The sequence below is a fragment of the Podarcis muralis genome, chromosome 1 (genome assembly GCF_964188315.1).
Source record: "Podarcis muralis chromosome 1, rPodMur119.hap1.1, whole genome shotgun sequence".
NCBI lineage: Eukaryota > Metazoa > Chordata > Lepidosauria > Squamata > Lacertidae > Podarcis > Podarcis muralis.
The window spans coordinates 74,798,224-74,817,042 of NC_135655.1; the positions used below are offsets into that span (position 1 = coordinate 74,798,224).

At 43.4% G+C, this 18,819-nt stretch overlaps 1 protein-coding gene across 15 annotated transcripts in view; it reads right to left on the minus strand.

The window, feature by feature from the left end:
• The window catches only part of BRSK2 (BR serine/threonine kinase 2), a 378,849-nt gene that overhangs the window by 83,460 nt on the left and 276,570 nt on the right, over window positions 1–18,819 (minus strand). For all 15 annotated transcript variants that reach the window (XR_003707305.2, XM_077931510.1, XM_028734495.2 and 12 more), the window contains exon 5: window positions 7,714–7,830. Coding sequence is in view for 14 of the 15 variants with exons in the window: in XM_077931510.1 (XP_077787636.1) it covers window positions 7,714–7,830 (117 nt within the window). In the remaining variant the exon portion in view is untranslated. The remainder of the gene's footprint in view (window positions 1–7,713; window positions 7,831–18,819) is intronic.

Below are 18,819 nucleotides of genomic sequence, written 5' to 3' on the forward strand. Positions count from 1 at the left end.
ATATACAACAAAATAATAAGTGACATAACCCCAGCAGACAAAACATAAGAGAAAATCATCTTTAAAAATCATTAAAGCCACCATCTCACCCCATCAAATGCCTGGGAGTAGAGGAACATCTTGACTTTGGTACGATGCCTACAGAAGTGATCCAGTGTACATTTCTATCTGGATTACTTTGCCCCTTCTTTTCCAAGTACATTCCTCTGCTGCTCTGTGAACATTTACAATTCACACATGAAAAAGAGCAGCAGACGGTGTGCTATACCTCCACAGCTGGAAGCAGCAATGCTTCTGAATACCATACCGGTAGCTGGAAATGATGCGAGGGGAGGGTGCTCTTTCATGTTCTGTTCACTGGTTTCCCACAGGCAAGTGGTTGGCCACTGGGATAATGGGATGCTGGATCCAGGTACAGAGCCATCAGAGAAGAAAACCAAAGAGTGTGCAATCTGCACGGTGGATTTTCTATATGGAGACCCCATTTGTTGGCCTGATCCAGCAGGCTGTTCTTATGTTCTTAAATAAGGTTTCCATGTTTCCTTTGAGCAGGCAATCTTCTTGAACATAATGAGGAATATAGTGGGAGTGCGGTGGGGAGTCAGTACAGAGTTCCAACCATAGAACTCTGTGGTTCTATGGATGGAAAGGCAGCTACAGTTTTAGATAACAAATTTAATTTTACTGAAGTGATCTGAACTTAGGCAAACACAACAGCAGTTTAAAAAAATCAAGAGTCTGCCTCTGAGGTACTGACTTCCCTACAAAAACACACAGAAATAGAGCCCTGATCAGAAGCCTCTCTTGCAATGATGCATGGGAGTTTACCAGCTGCTCACAGTATGTCAGGAGAGGGGAGGAATGGCGCCAGGTGGTGCAGATGCACCCCTTTTGGTACAGTTCTACACCACCACCTGTATCAGAATAAAACTGGAACAAATCATTTCATCTCTCCCATATATTCGTGGTCCGCTGAATGAGAGCAAGGATTCCCTACAGAGGCACTGATGCAAAACACTGCTGCACAAAAACAGTTAGTAAAGGACCTCTCACCAGCCACACCATTTTTATAATTGTTATTCTGTAGAGAATGCTTCTTTGAGGATTTGGTTTAGGGTGGAAACAAACCACATAGACGTGTCAACTTCATCATAGTTACTGCTCACTTTGAGCAGAGGGATTTTGTGTGAAGCAGCACAGAGACTTAGTGCTACAGCTTGTTTCCCAATCAGCCTGGCTGCCCGCAGCAATTCCTTTATATCAGGGGACTCATTCCCCCACCCAAGCTATGATAAGAAAAAAGGAGAAGTGGTAACTGTGCAAACTGAAAATAAAAAACTAGTGGGGGAGAGGAGTTAAATTTCCAGGAGATTAGCATGAGCAAAAAGGAAGTGAGAAAATGTCAAAACCCTCAATAACCACTTCTACAATTTCCAGGCCTAAGGAATGTTGGCGATTGGAAGGGAAATAGCACCTCTAATGCTAATTAACATGAGGCCCAAGCCTCTGGGAAGTTCTCCTGCTCAAGTCTTTACTTTTTTAAGAGAATGTTTGCCTCACAGAGCTGTCCAGCTGAGGCTCCTAGCTCACCTTGCTTCTCTGTTGGTGGTTAATCTCAGGCCTTGCTGGCCAGAGAATCTTTTAACGGGACCTTGTTGCATCAATTTTATGTATTTTACAACCAAATTATAACTAATTATATCATAAGAGAAGTTAGAGATACTTGGTATATATTTGCACAATGCATTGATGTCAGAAGACCCTTTGCATGCCATTTCAAGATCCCACAGCCCCAAGCAAAACCCCTTTCCATCTACAAGGGCAGTTACCTTTATATAGCCATTATATAGCCAGGACTTGAATTGGCTTAGATTAAAATGAGTCCAGTCCCCACTTACATGAATATGCATTTGTGTGTCTGTCTGCAGCAGAGAGAGTGATACATATCATAGACACAGGCTGCGAATACACCAAGCATTTAAAGTACATCATTTCCCCTAAAGAATCCTGAGAACTGTAGTTTGTGAAGGGTGCTAGAAACTAAATCTGTGAGGGATAAACTATAGTTCCCAGGATTCTTGGGGTGGGAAAAGAATAATGTGCATTCAATGTATTGTGTGTAGCTCCAGAGCAACTATGTATACAAACAAGCAAAGCCCCTTTACTCTAAGAATGAAAAAAAAAAAAAAAAAAGTGCAACAGCCACAACAAGGAGACCAGATATGATCCTAAGGCATGTATGTGCTACACATTCAACCCAGCTTCAAGTATATTTAACTGTCATGTTTCTCATCCAAAGGACCCAAGTAAATGCAGTTATGAATACATTACAGTAATTCCTGAGTCTGGAGGGGGTGTGGAAAGGGACAGTGAAATCACAGTCATATTTATAAACTTCTTGAAGATGTCTTAGGACCTGATCCAAAGAGGCTTGTGATCTAACTAAGGAAAGCAGGGGACGAAAGGAAGGGAAGTCCATCATTGCACCAGCTGTACCACTGCAGCTTTGTTGGCATCTTTCTGTCTCGGGAAACAATGGAAGAGCACACCTTTGGGGGTGAAGTCAAACCATTGGAGAGTTGCAGCTAATTCCAGGTCAACACAGGGTCTGTGGCAAAACAGAAAGTTACCATGTCCCAGCCAGATACCTTCATCGTAACAAAGCCATCCTGACTTTCCCCCTGGTGACAGTCAAGCACCAGGGGGCTATAACTAGCAATCTGCAATATCATAAAAGCATCATGCGGTGGAGAAGTGGCTCTGGGACAGATGGGAGAGCCTTCCCAGCATTTAATTGCCTTGAATTTTCTTTGCCTGGAAGGTAAAGGCAAGCGAGAGAATGAAGAAATCTGAACTAATAAAAGCTGCATCGTGCCAACTCCCCAGCTCCAGCCACTCTCTGCTGTTTGCTCATGGGCCTCCCTGGCTCTTGGAGAAATGCAAAGTCTTGCTGAATTACCCCTGTGCTTCAGGGACTAGCTCATCAGCAGGAAACTTGCCCAGGTGTGTGATTTCTACAGTAAGCAGAGCTTCAGGGGTTGCCATTCTCCCAACAAACCTCAAATGTGGCACATTATTCCCCTCAGTTGCATGTATGTGTGTGCACATGTTTAAAACTGTTCTGCCCTCCCTATGAAGATGTGAGCAGCGGAGGGTTCCAGAAATGAGGGATTTATTACCATCAAGGCTTGATGTGCAGTCAAATCAGGCAGTGGCAAATGATGTCAACGAAAAAGCTAGCCTGCTTCTCCTCCCCACCTTCCCTATTCAATGTTCCCTAAGATATATAAAAAACAATCAAGACCGCACTTTTTATCGTTTCCTCCAGGGATGTTTTTATCTATAGACATCAGCATTAGAAGCAAACAATCTGTGCTGATCTAATGAATAAAACCCAGAAAAAGCTATAACTGAATGATGGAATGTAAAAAGGTAAATAAATAAATAAATAAAACCCACAAAAAACACAACAAAGCAGCAGCTGCCTAAAGGTAATGTTCAAGGCTACATACTGCAGCCTTTCTAAAACCAGCCAGAGGTGGATGACCTAATGGATCCTTCCCTAAGAGGACACTGGGGTGGACAGGCTTGATCTGTATAGAAAAGTCTTTAACAGAGCACTTGAACTTTTACACTCCAGCAATACAGAATATCTGCTTCGCTGCAGCATCAAACACAATTTGATCCCTACAGTTCACCAAATAAAAGTTAACTGGAGATTCCTTTTGCGGCCATCAATAGCGCATACTGTTATCCAACACATATTTCCTCTCTCTCTCTCTCTCTCTCTCTCTCTCTCTCTCTCCCCCCCCTCCCTCCCTCCCTCCCTCTCTCTCTCTCTCTCTCTCTCTCTGCTAGAAAATCAACTTCTGAGCACACAGGAGTATGTAGCTGTTAAGATTTAATGGCTCTTTCAGGATTCACTTGAAGAAAAAAAAGATGTCTGCAAGCACTGGCTTCACACTGAGGACAAAGCATAGGCGAAACTCTTCCTGTGAAAAGCTCTGATGCAGGTTTAACTAAGGGCCCTAGGAGAAGACTGGTCAGAATTCTGACTTCCCCTCCGTCCTTCACCCCCCCCCCCCCCACGTTTGAAATTGTGTGGCATGACACTGTGCATCCCTCACTCCTCCCTTACCAGATACAACAACGCAAGGCACCAGTACCAGCCACGCTGGGCTACATGCCAGGAGAATTAATGAAGTGGTGTAATAGCTCACATGGAGGCCTAGTGATGGTGCTTAAAATGTACAGTATCAGCAAAGCAGGGGATCGCAGAGCTGCTGTGTTGTGTTTATTACATTCACGTCTCTTCCTTTCCATTGATTTCTTTATTAGTGCATTTTAAGGCAGCAACACGGGGCTTTGTTCTGCTCCAGGCTCTGAGGTTTGAATTCCAGCACTACCCACAGATTAGCACGTTTGCCCTCTGAGATTCTAGGCTGGGCTGACAGTGCCATCTGCTACATTACCTGCCGGTTAGCTCCTAACTTGTATGAACCTACAGGGCAATCTAAAATTGGGAAGTGATTTTTAAAAAAACGGGGGAGGGAGAATGCTCCGATAGAACTACATAGATTCTTTCATTTGAAGAAGAAGGTGTGAATAGAGCAGAGGCAATGAAAAACAATGAAATGGAGGGTGGCTGACCTTTTGGCCCTTCAAACATTGCTGGACTACATCTTCCATCACCCCTGACCATATGACATGCTGCTTGGAGTTGCCGCAGTTGCGCTCCAACAGCATAGGGAGGCCACAAGGTCAACATCCCTGCTATGGTGAATCTGACTTAAAATGTGGTTCAGGAGATAAATGGGAGAAGGCCTTCTCGGTAGTGGCTCCCTCCCTGTGGAATGCCCTCCTTTCAGATGTCAAGGAGATAAAGAACTACATAACTTTTAGAAGACATCTGAAGGCAGCCCTGTATCGGAAAGTTTTTTATTTTTGATATTTTACTATGTTTTATATATGCTGTAAGCCGCCCAGAGTGGCTGGGGAAACGCAGCCAGATGGGTGGGGTAGAATCATCATCATCATCATACCATCTATCGTTCTGCTGCAAGATATGTGTCCTAAGTAGGGATTACCAAATGATGCCCAAATTGCCAAGACACTAACAGTTACTAACAAGAGACCGAAGCAGCATAACAGACAGACTAAAGAGACTGACAGGTAAATCCCAAGCAAAGATTATAATTAATGAGCTTGTTCCCACCCTCTGCTCACCAACATGCTCATAAACTGAATGGGCTCACTGGCTCAAAGGAGCCATGTTGAAGTTTAAGACAGTGACATAATAGTTATTTCCATTGAGTGATGTGTGTGCATTCTACATAGCCCTCTACATTTAAGATGAAGTGAGTTGGTTAGCATAGCTGCCGTTCCAATTCATGTGCTCGTTGAGGGATATTTTGAAGCCAAGGAACGCCTTGCTTTACTCATAGACCCTTCCTAAGTCACCTTCCCCATTTCTACGTCCCTGGATACTCTAATGGTCAGGTTCTCCCACACGACCTCTTTCGTGCCTTAAGATTGTGTGTGATCAGAAGCTATTACAACCAGCACCTTCTCAGTGATGGTACCCTCGCTGTTGAGCTGCTGGACAGGTCCCATCCATCTTTTCAGGAAATGCATTGTGACTTTTTTATTCAGGAGGTCTTTTAGCTGCTGTGTTGGAATTGGTTTTATATATGGGGTCCTGCTGCTTGACCTGTGCAGCTGCTTGGTTGTTGTTGTTGTTGTTGTTGTTGTTTTGGCCTTTCGGTGTTTATATGAAAGTTGCTTCAGGTGTGACATGTAGATTGCCTTTATTTTTATTGTTATTTTGTAAGCTGATGTGAGAACCCACAAGGTCAGTTGGTGGGGCATTAAATGTTCTGCATAAGAAGAGTATGTTAACAGAATCCATTTCTGCTGAATGAGTGTTCCAGGCAGTGCTTTTTTTTTGGGGGGGGGGTACTCAAGGGTACACAGTTCCAGCACCTTTTTTTCTAGAAGAAAAGCACTGGTTCCAGGTAAATATTTGAGGAACATTCCCTAGAAAAATATGGAAACCCTCTTGCCTCTGTTCTCACCTGGGTTCTGTACCATCCTATGGGCTTGCTGTTACAAGAAGCAAGTTAAATACCAGTAGTACAAATTACAAGTCTCTGCATTTGCTGATGTGTGCACTGATGCCTACCAGACTGCTTACTTTCCAGATCTCTTTGCAACCATGAGAAAGAAAGAAAAAATCTTGGAAAGTGCAGCTTACTGGACAACAGCAGTGGGGTCAGTCGAGTTCTTCATTACTACCAGTAGGTGGTGGCAGCGTACAGAGGTTCCATAAATAGCAAGTCTAAATTCCTCGGGGAAACCTGCAATTGAGTCTCCATAGTAGTCTAAACACAAGGGAAAATCTGGCTATTATAGTCTTTGGGGATTTTAAAAGCATATTTAAACAGCTCTGCTTTCTATTTTTAGGTGTTTTGGGTGGGGATTTCTCCTCTGCTGTAGAAACTCATAAATGCATATGCCTGTAGGCTTTTAATGGTTACATTTGAACTGCAATTCGTTGTATATATACAGTATGAAACCAGAGGCTTTACTGCAAAGGAAAACAAATCTTTGCTTGTTGTGGTGGTGGTGTGTTGGGTGCTTTAAAAAAAAAGGTCTCTTATGTAAGCGTGTGTAGGAAGTTTCATTTATTTACTGCAATGCATGCCACTCTCTCCCACTGTGAGTGGAACAGCATGTGGAAGCCATCTCACAAAAATTCCAAAGAAATTTCTCCAGGACTTTTGCATTAAAAAACCTCAGATTCCAAGCCAGGAAGCTTGATGCTTATAGTTTTAAGTTAACAAAAAGCAGTGCGGGGAAGGGATGTTTTGTTACAGGTGATTGAGGTTATCAGTATCCCACCTCTTAACAGTCCAAGCTGTTTCTTGTCAAGATGAGATGTGGTTTTCATTTCTGTTAGGAAAATTAACCTTTGTGTTGCACTAGGAAGTACATGGGACGCGGGTGGCGCTGTGGGTAAAAGCCTCAGAGCCTAGGGCTTGCTGATCGAAAGGTCGGCGGTTCGAATCCCCGCAGCAGGGTGCGCTCCCGTTGCTCGGTCCCAGCGCCTGCCAACCTAGCAGTTCGAAAGCACCCCCGGGTGCAAGTAGATAAATAGGTACCGCTTATTGGCGGGAAGGTAAACGGCGTTTCCGTGTGTGGCTCTGGCTCGCCAGAGCAGCGATGTCACGCTGGCCACGTGACCCGGAAGTGTCTCCGGACAGCGCTGGCCCCCGGCCTATAGAGTGAGATGGGCGCACAACCCTAGAGTCTGTCAAGACTGGCCCGTACGGGCAGGGGTACCTTTACCTTTACCTTTAGGAAGTACATACTGGAGACTTGATTTTGTGCAGAAAATGTACCCTGGCACTGCTGAACTACCAGGAGCCCATCTACATCCTGCCCCCCCCCCCAATACTGCAGAGTCTTCTTAAGATGGGAAGGGATGAATATAGCACAAGAAAAGTCCTGCTGGATAAGACCAAAGGTCCACATAGACTAGGGTCCTGTTTCCCACAGCAACAATCCACTTGCCTCTGGGCAGCCCACCAACAGCACAGGAGGGCATAGCCCCCTTCCATGCCACCTCTGAACCTGGAAATCTGAATTGGTCATCAGGACTAGTAGTCACTGACTGGCTAGCCACCTCTGCTTTATGGCCTCATTGCAACTTACCCACAACTTGTTTCAAGCAAACTGTCGCCGACTTGCAGTGACGCCATCCCAAAGTCTGCTATCCGGATGTTATTCTTTTCATCCAGCAATAGGTTTTCTGGTTTTAAATCCCTGTGGCTGTGAAGAGAGGAGCAGGTCATGGGTTAAGACAGAGAGCAGTCCCTACTCCTCAGGCAAAAGCCACCTGGCAAAATATGAGGCTCATTTGCTCTGTAATTGCTTCCAATTGATCTCATTGGCTCGGGAGAAAACAAGACTCAAGGGTTACTTCCTGCCGCACTTCTCTCTGTTTTATAAAAAAAAGAAAAGAAATGGGGGTGGGAAGATGATACTTTTGAAAAGAGTTATGGGATTGGGATAGATATCCTCTTGGAGTACTTTCCCATCCTGTGATTCACAATTGTAAGACAGGGTAAATACAGGGTAAAGTATAAAGGAGAGGGGTTAATGGAACCTGTAGGTTTGCTGAGGATTTTCTCAATGGTCCTGGAAGAGTAGCCAAGAACCTACCCTTTCTTAAGGAGACTGACCCAAACTCCTGGGCTCTTCTGGAAGGAGAGACCTCCATTGGGAATAAAGGCTTAGGTTCTCTCTAGAAGATTTTGGGATGTCTGCTCTGAGCCTCCACCTATGCTCCACCTGGTACATGTGTATGTAAGTGCAGATATTACAAAATGCCAGTAAGTCTCCCTTGACATCATTCCAAAGGAAACCAAACCTGGGCAGCACTGGACACCAAGAGTTCTCTCCATTTGAGAGTGAGTGAGCTGTGAAAACTGGGGAGTGCAAATCAAATCAAAAGTAGCATTTCAGGATGTTGATGGATTTGGCTTGTTTATAACAGCGACCAGATGATGACAGCATGATCTATGCCCACTCTAGCTGATGAAAAGAAAATGAGGAAGATTGCTACCATTATCAGTGCCCCTTCCAACACCACCCATCTCAAACAGACAATTTGAGTAGCCAAGAACCTACCCTTTCTTAAGGAGACTGACCCAAACTCCTGGGCTCTTCTCAGCTCCTTGGTGCTGACTATCCACTATGAGCACTATTCCCAGCTTTTCTTTTCAGGGAATGATAGTTGAGTGGCTGGTCGCTCTGCAGCTCCAGGATCAGCTGGATGTTGCCTTTCTCACTTTGACCTTAAAGGCTTGCCTACACTTCCATTTCTCTTGCTGCACCCCAGAGGAAACCTACTCCTTACTGCTGAATCGGAGCAAACGTCAATTGGGTTTTCTGCAGACTGACATTTGCTCAAATTCAGCAGTAAAGAGAGAGTTCACCCAGGGAAAGTGGCAGGGCAAATGGAAAACTGCTTGGACACATGCCTAGAAAGCACAGGTCAAGCGAAAAACTCTCAGACCCATGCTTTCTGGGCAGGGGACAAACAAAGTGTGGACGAGCTCTGAGCTTGCTGGTCATGAGTTCGCTCATAGTAACTGCATCCCATTGCTCCTGGCAGGACATCTAGCAGCCTTTGATAACTTTGACTACTAGGATTCTTGAGGTTGGGACCCAACAGGTTGTCATAGAACACTGACCCCACTCTTTCCAGGTAGGAGGATTATTATAAAGAGTATGACTGACTTGAAATTATTTATTTGACTTTTGGTTTGGAATAGTCAAAACACACTTCAGCTTTTCAATGTGGTTTCCACAGCAGGCTCAGTACCAACACCCCTTTTTGACATAAGTCCTGGACATCTGGGAGTGAGCTGTGAAAAAGTCCTAGTGATTTTTTTAAAGTCTACAGGGAGCTTCGCAGTGCCTGAGCTAGCCCATCCCAGTTCAGTGAAGCCGCACACGTGGACATGAAAATAGAAGCTTAACTAAAACGTAGCTCAGAATAATGAGCAGTTGCTAGTCATCCCTTGAGAACATCCCTGCAAGGTTCCACAGTGTTTGACTCATCCTCTCAGGGTGAAATTTATATCTGTCTAGATAGAAACACTGCCTTCTAAAAAATAAGCTTGTTTATTGTTTTTTCTGCATTATGGAAATTATTGGGGTAAAAAAGACTATTTAATGAATTTGTGAACATTAACAAAAAAGAAAAAAAGAAATGAAAGCCAGTGGTGTGTAACTGTCAGAAGTCACATTTCCTCAGGGGTAATCCTTTGGTGGGCAGAGCCAGAGCCAGTCACCATCAGAGCCCTGGCCCCTTGCCCCCCTAAAATATTTACGGGAATGGGCCTGCCCAATATTTTCTGCAAGTTGGCATCTCCCTCCCTCTCTTGAGCAGCCACCTCCTCCACAGCCGGGTGCCACCTCTTTTCCTGGCTTGTCTCCCAGCTTCCAGTGTCATTTCCAAGCAGGGCAGCTGAGGAAGGGCAGGCAGGCCAGTAGGAGAAGTGAGCGGGTGGGAATGGGGGTCAGTGGGCAGAAACTTCTTGCATGGGGGCAGGGGGTGAGAGGCAAGCAGGTGGGAGGAAGGGGAGGTCTGGGTCCAGTTGCACACGGCAGAGGAAGGTGCGCTCCACAGAAGTGGGGGGATGCAGGGAGAAGTGCGGGTGGGTGCCCCCCCCATATTTTATTCAAGTAGGTGTCAGTAATGGCTTCCTCAGATTATTATTATCATCGATCCTATGCAAGTCTACTCAGAGGTAAGTCCCACTGGGTTTAAAGGAATTCTCACATAAGTACACCATTTAAAAAAAAACAAAAAAGGAAAAACCAGAACAACATAGCTGCTGATCTGGAAAGCAAGTCAAAGTAATTGCTTTCAGACTTGTGTACTACACACACACACACACACACACACACACACACACACACACACTCACACACGAAACCAAACAATTCCTTCCCAGAAATCCCCCCCCAAACCCCACCAAATGGTGTTTTTTTAAAGCCATCCATTTCTTTTTATCAGATAAATTATTTCAAACAAACTGCCGCGGACTTGCAGGGACACCATCCCAAAGTCTGCTACATGGCTGCCCCCTCCAGTTGTTCTGAAACTACATGGACAATGGGGTGTGTGTGTGTGTGGGGGGGGGGGAAACAAGGAGGAAATGAACAGGAAGGAACAGAGATGGGGCAGAAAAATGGGGCAGCTTCCCCCCCTTCCTTTTTGTTTTGCTGAGGGCTGCATAAAATGATGGAGGGGTTCCATATGGCTTCCCTACCTGTGCTAGGGTCATAAGAAGAGCCTCTTGGAGCATGTCACTGGCCCATCTAGTCCAGCATCCTGTTTTCACAGTGGCCGACCAGATGCCTGTGGGAAGCACCCAGGCAGGACCTGAGTGCAACAGTACTCTGCCCACCTGTGATTCCCAGAAACTGGTATTCAGAGGCTTCAAAGCCTTACTTTTGGGAAAGGGGGAGCAGATATTGAAGATCACAAGGGCATATCATGTGACAAGCATGATGTCAGATTTATGGTTTTTCTGTGCACATACATTTCTGTAGTGAGGAATGTTTGGAGCAATTTTCAGTCAAGTAACAATACACAGTACTGATTTTCATATATTGTCACAGTAGATGGCACAGCTCAAATACGTTCTGCTGATGCCTCAGATAATCATTTACCCATGACAAACTAGGAATGCAGACATGTGCTAAGGTAAGTTCAGCTCAAAGCAGAACTATTATATATTATATAACTATTATATATAAAACATCTGCATTGTCCCCCAGTCTCCATTTGCTAAAAACCAACATAAAAGGCAGAGAGATTAGTGGAGCAATGGATGTTAGATGCAATTTCTTTAAGAGACCAACAGCCTGGATGATCTAATTAATATGGAAAAAGAACCCCCTTGTGCTAAAGTGAAAGAAAACAAAAGCAAAACCCCACAACATGTGCTAATAGCTCAGCATTTAATGGAACATTGCAGGGTAAATGAACTTCATTTGGTTCCTTTCCAGCTGATCTCTCTGGTTCCATGTCTTACATGATAGGTGTCACCTTCTCGGTCTGTAGGTGAAAGAGGACACAATACCCTTTCATTGTTCTAGAGACTGAAATGCCCCTGGGGGTTTCTAAACATTGGCTGGAAAGGAGGATTAAATAAGGCAGTGGCTTTGGTGAACGAGTGAGGGAAAGTGCTTCATACAGAGCCACATATGCCAACAGGGAAGATGAAAGAGGAAGAACTGTGCAGTACACGGCATATCAGAAATGTTGTTCCAGACCCATTTAGAATAGCAGCTAACAAAGGCTACAGCCCTTCTGAAGATAGTAGATTTGCAGATCCTTCTTGAAGCATGGTTCCTAAAAGGATATTTCTGTAAGTATGTGGGTATGCATGTATGGAGTGCATATAAGTGTGTGGGGAGGGGGAAGCAAAAAAAAAAATCCCTGATCATGAAATCTTAAGGTGCATAGTCCAGAAATTGGAGGCTTTTTCCTGCATTGCACACATCACAGTATATAATCAAATTGCACAAATGGATCTATGAGTACTCCTGCAATATGATACAAAGTTTGATTTTATTTTGAATCAGACTAATGGTCCATCTATCCTACCCCTGTCAACCTTGACCAGAAGCCTTCTTTAATTATCTCTCCAAGAAGTCAGGCAGAAGTCTTAAAAGGAACATAGGAATCACAGAATCCTAGAATTACAGCGTTGGAAGGGACCACAAGGGTCATCTAGTCCAACCCTCTGCAATGAAGGAATCCTCTTGCCTAATGCTGGGCTCGAACCCATGACCCTGAGATGGATGTTTTAGTGCAGCAGCACCTACACGTTGGAACTCCCTGTCTGTTGATACCAGGCAAGTGCCTTCTCTGTACTCCTTTGAGCACCTGCTTAAAACATTTTTGTTTAGGTAGGTCTATCCAGACACATAAATGTTGATGTGCTTTAATCTTTTACAGTTCACTTTAATTATCTTTTAAATGTTTTAAATTACTTGTTTTTAACTGGGGGGTTTTCTGATAATTTTAAGATTTCTTGTAAACCATTCAGGGGCATTAATACAATAAAAATAAATAAAGATAACAAAAAAAAGACGTTTTCTGCTTCCATAGCCTGCTTCCATAGCCTACTGATCTGTAATGTTCTGAGCAGATGATGTAGTCTCAATGAGAGAAACCACCTTGTAGTGGTAGTCAATTGATAAATGTCTGTAAAATGTTGGAAGGGGTGTGTGGAGCCAAGCGCCTTGTGTTGCATGGAGACTGGCCTTTGCTCCATGTAGTGGAACTGCCTTAAGTCTGTTTCTAAATGATGCTTAACATTGTGTGAACATCTCAGACTCTTTGACTCAAAAGTCTGAATTCTCTTTTAATAAAAGGTATGTGCATATCCAGTGGCATTTTACAAGTTACAGCTTGCAGAATCAAAAGCAGCTCTTTTCGTGTTGCTACTGTAGTACCCTGACATACAGCTTCTAAATCAGTCCTCTCCTTTTAGTGCGAAGGATGCAAACAAAGCTCTTATTCCTTTTTCGTTTGCCCCCACATGAACACATACACAAAGATTACTACGAGTCCTGCCTGTATATATCAGCAGACATGGCCTCAGGCGATGGAAAGGGAAGAGGCTCAAGTAATTGTCATTTATCAATATTCATGCAAAATCCTGTATCACCCTCTCCAAGTGCTCCCCCCTAATAACCTCTTATAACCCAAATAAAAATAAGATGAAAACAGAATCCTGCAACTCATTACCAGAGGGAAATTCCTCTCAATGTTTTCCCTCCCCTATGGAATAATTGGCATTATTTATTACCACTGAAGCCTAATCAGGTTTGCCATGGGGCCTTTCCTGTAATCATACTTTTATTTGTCAGCACTGCAAAACCAGAAGGGAAAAGCCAACACACTCACACAAACAGAAGCTGGACCAATCACTGTGCTGCTTGATGATGTCACAGCCAGCCAATCCTGACTCCTTTAGCTGTTCTCCCTGCTCTTCCATGCAGACTCCTCTTAGTGCTGTGTGGAGTTTTTACTTCTTTGCTCACAAGAAGGAATGCCTTCAGAGGAAATCTAATATTGGGGCTCCTCCTCCCTCACAGAGCTCCCTCAGGCTCTAAAATACCATTCCCTGTCAGCTCAGCTACCTGATGCAAAGGAAACTAAAAGAGCTCTGGCCTCTCCCCGCCATTGACTCACCTAATGGGATGCTTATCTCCCAAGGCTGGGCAGTGTTTTTAAAACAAGATGCTGATCCAATGTGCCAGGAAGAATATGGTTTTCCAGGTGAACAACCAATGTTGGACATGTATGTGCATTGTTGCTTTAAATGCATTCATTTCAAAGTAATTTGGGCCAGTGCTTGAATGACAGACCAGCACTGGGTTGTCAGCTTTTATCCACTTACTGGGAACGTTGTCACTATCTTAATATATATTTGCAAGTTAACATGCACGATGCAAAACTGGACGTGCCTCTTTTTTACCTCTGGGTGCTTCGAAGTCTTGGGCAACCATCCTGTGGCAAGGCAATAAATCACAGGAGTAGAGTCACTTTGGGCCTCATTTGCTGTGCTTTCTGTAGTGAGGGAGGCCTTGCTTGGGAATTGCAGGCAGTTCTCTCACCCTTGTAACCCACGAATTGCTCTCTTGGCAAGCTGATCCAAAGATAGAGGATATTCCTGTTAGCCCCAGATTTGACCTCTCAAGTCTGCTGGTCAAGCCATTTCCCTAAGGATCCCCCATGTTCAAATAACTGCACATGAACACAGCAGCTGGAGATGAAAGCGCACCAGGCACCCTAATGTTACAAGCTGCAACTAATGCTACAAGCTTGCAATGTTACAAGCTTTCCCAGACAGTGGGGAAATGTTTTAGCCTCAATACCCAAGGTGTCACTGGATTTTAAATTAAGACTTATACAGCAGAAAATAATATTTTGAGTTTATGGGACTCCTTTACAGTTGTATATATAAAAAAGGGTTAGCTAAGATAGCTCAGTGTTGGAGATGTGGCAAGAACAATGCCTCCCTGAAACATAATGTTTGTACAGTGTTCTATACTTTTTATGTTTTGTGAGAAGGTGCTGGATTGTGTAACAATGACTGTGCAGGAAAAGTCAAATCTTTCAGGGAAAAATATTCTATTGAACTATATACCTGCAGTGTGGAAATTATCAACGGGACAACGAAAATGGACTTTGCGTGCCCTAATGGGGGCCAAGAGACTGATACTGATGAACTAGAAAAATATAGATATGATCCACTTTGATCAATGGATTGATGATATGACATCACTCACAACCTATGAACAGAATGCTTACAGGTGCAGACTTTGCTTGGATAAGTATGATAATATTTGGAAGGGCTTTATACAAAATGTAGTAGGCTATTAACATTTATATATGTATTAGGATAACAACACTTACCAATTTTATATTAGAATATGTGTGTGTGTGTGTGTGTGTGTGTGTGTGTCTTTGTTGTTGTTGCCCCCTCACTTTTCCTTATTTTTTCTGTATCACTTTATTTCTTTTAATTGAAATCACTTCAATACAATATAAATATTATTTTTAAAAAATCAGGAGTGGGCAAATAACTTCTTGTTTCAGGAAGCCTTTGGTTATCATCATTATGCTGATCCTACTGATTTCTGATGTTGCTGTTATAAATTTTTTTAATTAAAAGAATAAGCTCACTTGGAGGAAAGTCAGAAAACTTGTTAAAAACGAAACAAAAATCTTTGCATTGACCCAAACCATGAGTGGATGAGCTTTTTCATTGAGACTGTTTTGCCAATTTAACATTGGCCTGTGGGGTGTGACCAAGAGAACACAGTCTGCAAGTGCTCTCTGTCTCTCTCTCCTGCACACACATTAAATTTGTCCCACTGTTAGCTTTGATCAGATTTTTGAAGCAGTACAGACCCCTGCTAACTTTGTTTACCAGCAGCAGAAATTTCAGCATGGCCATGACTGGACAACCAAGCAGAGTAGAAGATTTGTAATCTTGTCAGCCCCTGACTGGCATTTAAAACCGCAAATTATAATGCCCCTCTCCCAAACTAATCCATGCTCCCTGCCACCCAAACTGCCTATTTCCAGTTTTTCATTATGAAGTGTCATAAGCAGCACCATCCTGGGAACTGCAAGGCTCTCACACAGTGACCATACCAGGTGACAGAATAACACAAATAGTTAAGGTTGTAACAAAAGGAGCTTTCCCTCACCAACCAATGACTGCAAAAAGAGCCTTCCCTCACTAACCAATGACTGCAAGACAGAATCTATTTCCTTGAAATCTGCTCCAATCAGACTTAAGAGTTGACAGGAAAGCATCCTAGGAGTAGACGGCAATGTTCCAGCTCAGCTTCTGTGGCAGGGTACAGGTGATTAGATTGTTCAACCTGTAATTGGGTTCACATCCATGTTCAGTCCTGTTCTGACTAAATGGCTTGGGCAAGTTACTGGCCCTCAGTCTCAACCTGCATAAAACAACTCAGTCTAGAACAATGGTAAAACAGAACAAGACCATATGAGGACATGGCTAGAATATTTTTCTGTTCAAAACTGGAAGGAGGGTGGAGAGTGGAGAGTGCTGGCCTGGGCCATAGGGCAAGTTGACGTAGATCTCCAAGGTCAAACCCCATTACTTTCAACTCAACTGTACCACCTCTGCCAAGCAACAACTTGAAAAACAACAACAACCCCATGGCTTATTAAACTAAGGCACCTTTGATCATGTAAGTAATAACCTGCAGGCCATTTGTTAACCGTGGAACTGTAAGTGTCTGCTGGACTGATGAAGTATCAGTCTAAAGGACTTATGAGTTTGGTCATATAGTTTAATAAGGAAAAATCTCTCGGCCTGATCCAGCGGCTACCAAAGTAAGTGGGACTCTCTCCATTAATTTTAATGAGTTTCAGATTGGACCCTCAAGCTGTTATTGATTTCCGTCAGCTCTCCCTTGTGCTCTGTTGACTGTTATAAACCCATCTGTGCTACTTGCCTATTTTCTCTGGACTTGGCATTCAATCTACCCCATAACCTGTCACCACTCTTTTCTGTGAGCTAGTCTACGCTTGTAGTTTAGTGCAACCCAAAGCTTGTGTGGTGTGGATTCACAATGCATGCAACACCTCTAGACTGTCCTTGTTGCTTTTTAAGAAGCAAACCCTGTGCTCCGAAATCAATAAGATATTCTTTATCAGAAAAGGTCTGCCCCTCCTATGCTACCTCTGCACATGACTCGCTTGCCTGAAACACCCCAAAAAATGCCCTTTTACTCTCCCTCTCCCCAATCTCATGGAGGAATGTACAAAAATCATGCCGTAGCTTTATGCAAATGTGTAAGCAGCCCTGCATCATAACACAAACCTGGGGGAAAATAATTTTGACTGGGCAGACCAAGGCATTGAAGGAAAATGAGCTGAGGACACAGGGATGTGTCAGAAAAGAAAATCATGATAGAAGGGCAACTTTTCTGTCATCACTCACTTTCGTATCTTAAGTTTGGGTGAAAATCACTCTATTTCAAAGTGGTACAGTTTAAACACAAACACAACTTCCAGATATACATCAAAAGCTGCACTCAGATCCTCTTCTTCCTCAGCCCACCCTACATGCAGATGTTGCAGCTCAGCTACAGATTAGTGTTGCAATCCAGTGCACATTTGGGAGTAAGCTGCACTACAATATTTGCTTCTGAATAACGATGCACAAGGTTGTGCTGCACATCAACTCAACAATAATCTGTACAAGCTTTACATTCTACCCATGCTTTATTTCCTTTCCCTGTCAAAAGAAAGATGCAGCCCGTCTATATAGAAGTCTGCCTTTAAGACAACGAGGCTCCCCTTTTTGTTATGGGTATATCAGGACTGTAGTCATTCAAGGAGTGTCTTTATAATCATTGCACATTTATTACAAGGCATCAGCAGTGGGTATGCAATGCACACTCTTCATCTTGCTGTAGTCTTTACCCTATCAGATTTAAGGATTTTAATGCTATCTGTACTGAGAAAGAGCCTTACATCCATTATGTAAATCACCGTGCACAGCCAATCAAATCTTAGGAAACAACATTACTGAGAAATAAATGTATGGTTATGGGTCAGTAGCTGAACAGAAACTTTGCATTCCAATTGGTGGCAAAAACTCAATTTCAGTGTAATTTAAAAATTACTCAAACTTGTTAAAGCCCTAAGTGGAAACTGGTTCAATTTAAAACATGGCCTGCAAGTTAACAGGTTAAACCACACTCAACAATTAAATCATCCAAGTGGGTATCAATAACAGACTGATAAAAGAAAATTACTCCCTACTGGAAAAGAAATTAAAGGGAATAGTGAATCGAATGCCCAGAAGGGGTCTAGGCAAGGCTGCCAAACACCAGAAGGTTTTCTATAACCCAAGGATGCCATAAAATGAGTTTGTTGAATTGGTAATTGTCCCAGGTTTCTTCAGGGAGAGGGCGCAATATGACACATATTATTCTTATTTATTGGCAAATGCCCCCAAGATCCTTATAAATTAAGCTGCCGATTCCACTGGGCTTTGGTTTTTCTCAGTTAAAGTGTTCACTGTAAATGAATGTGACAGTAGGTGTCTCCCTGTCTTCAAGCTCACCATGGGGAAAAAAGGTTTAATCAGATATGAGCCACTCATCATACTGCATATTACTGAACGCGACCAAAGAAAGGCCATGGACAGCCTTCAGTGAAAGCACGTGTGTTATCAGCGTATCTAGATAGTAATAGGGGCTGGCAGCTGCATGCACACAGTACAGGAGATTCCAAGCCTTACCAGTGACTAGCTAATGGCTTGTAAAAAGCCAAAGAGCTTTCAGTGACCTAGAGGCTGATCTGCTATATAATCTTATGCCATAAATATCATATATCATGCAATAAATATCATATAATATTATCATTCTCTTTAATAGCGAACTCAGGTGGTTGGGCGCTGAAAAGATTGGAACCAAAACAGGCCCACTGAGAACAAGAGGAGGGTATTACCATGACGGACAAATTTGGAGGCATGCAGAAGTAAAGCAAAAGTTTAAAACACCCCTCCAAAGGAAGGGTCTGCCCTGCAAAACAGCACAATGAGAATGTTGAGTGGCCTTAAGGAGCCACAGAGCTTTGAGTGTCTGCTTATAGCGCCCTGGAGGAGGACATAGAGCATTGGCTCCTTGATCAGAAGCAATACTACTGCTGGGTAAGCACACACTGCCACCTTT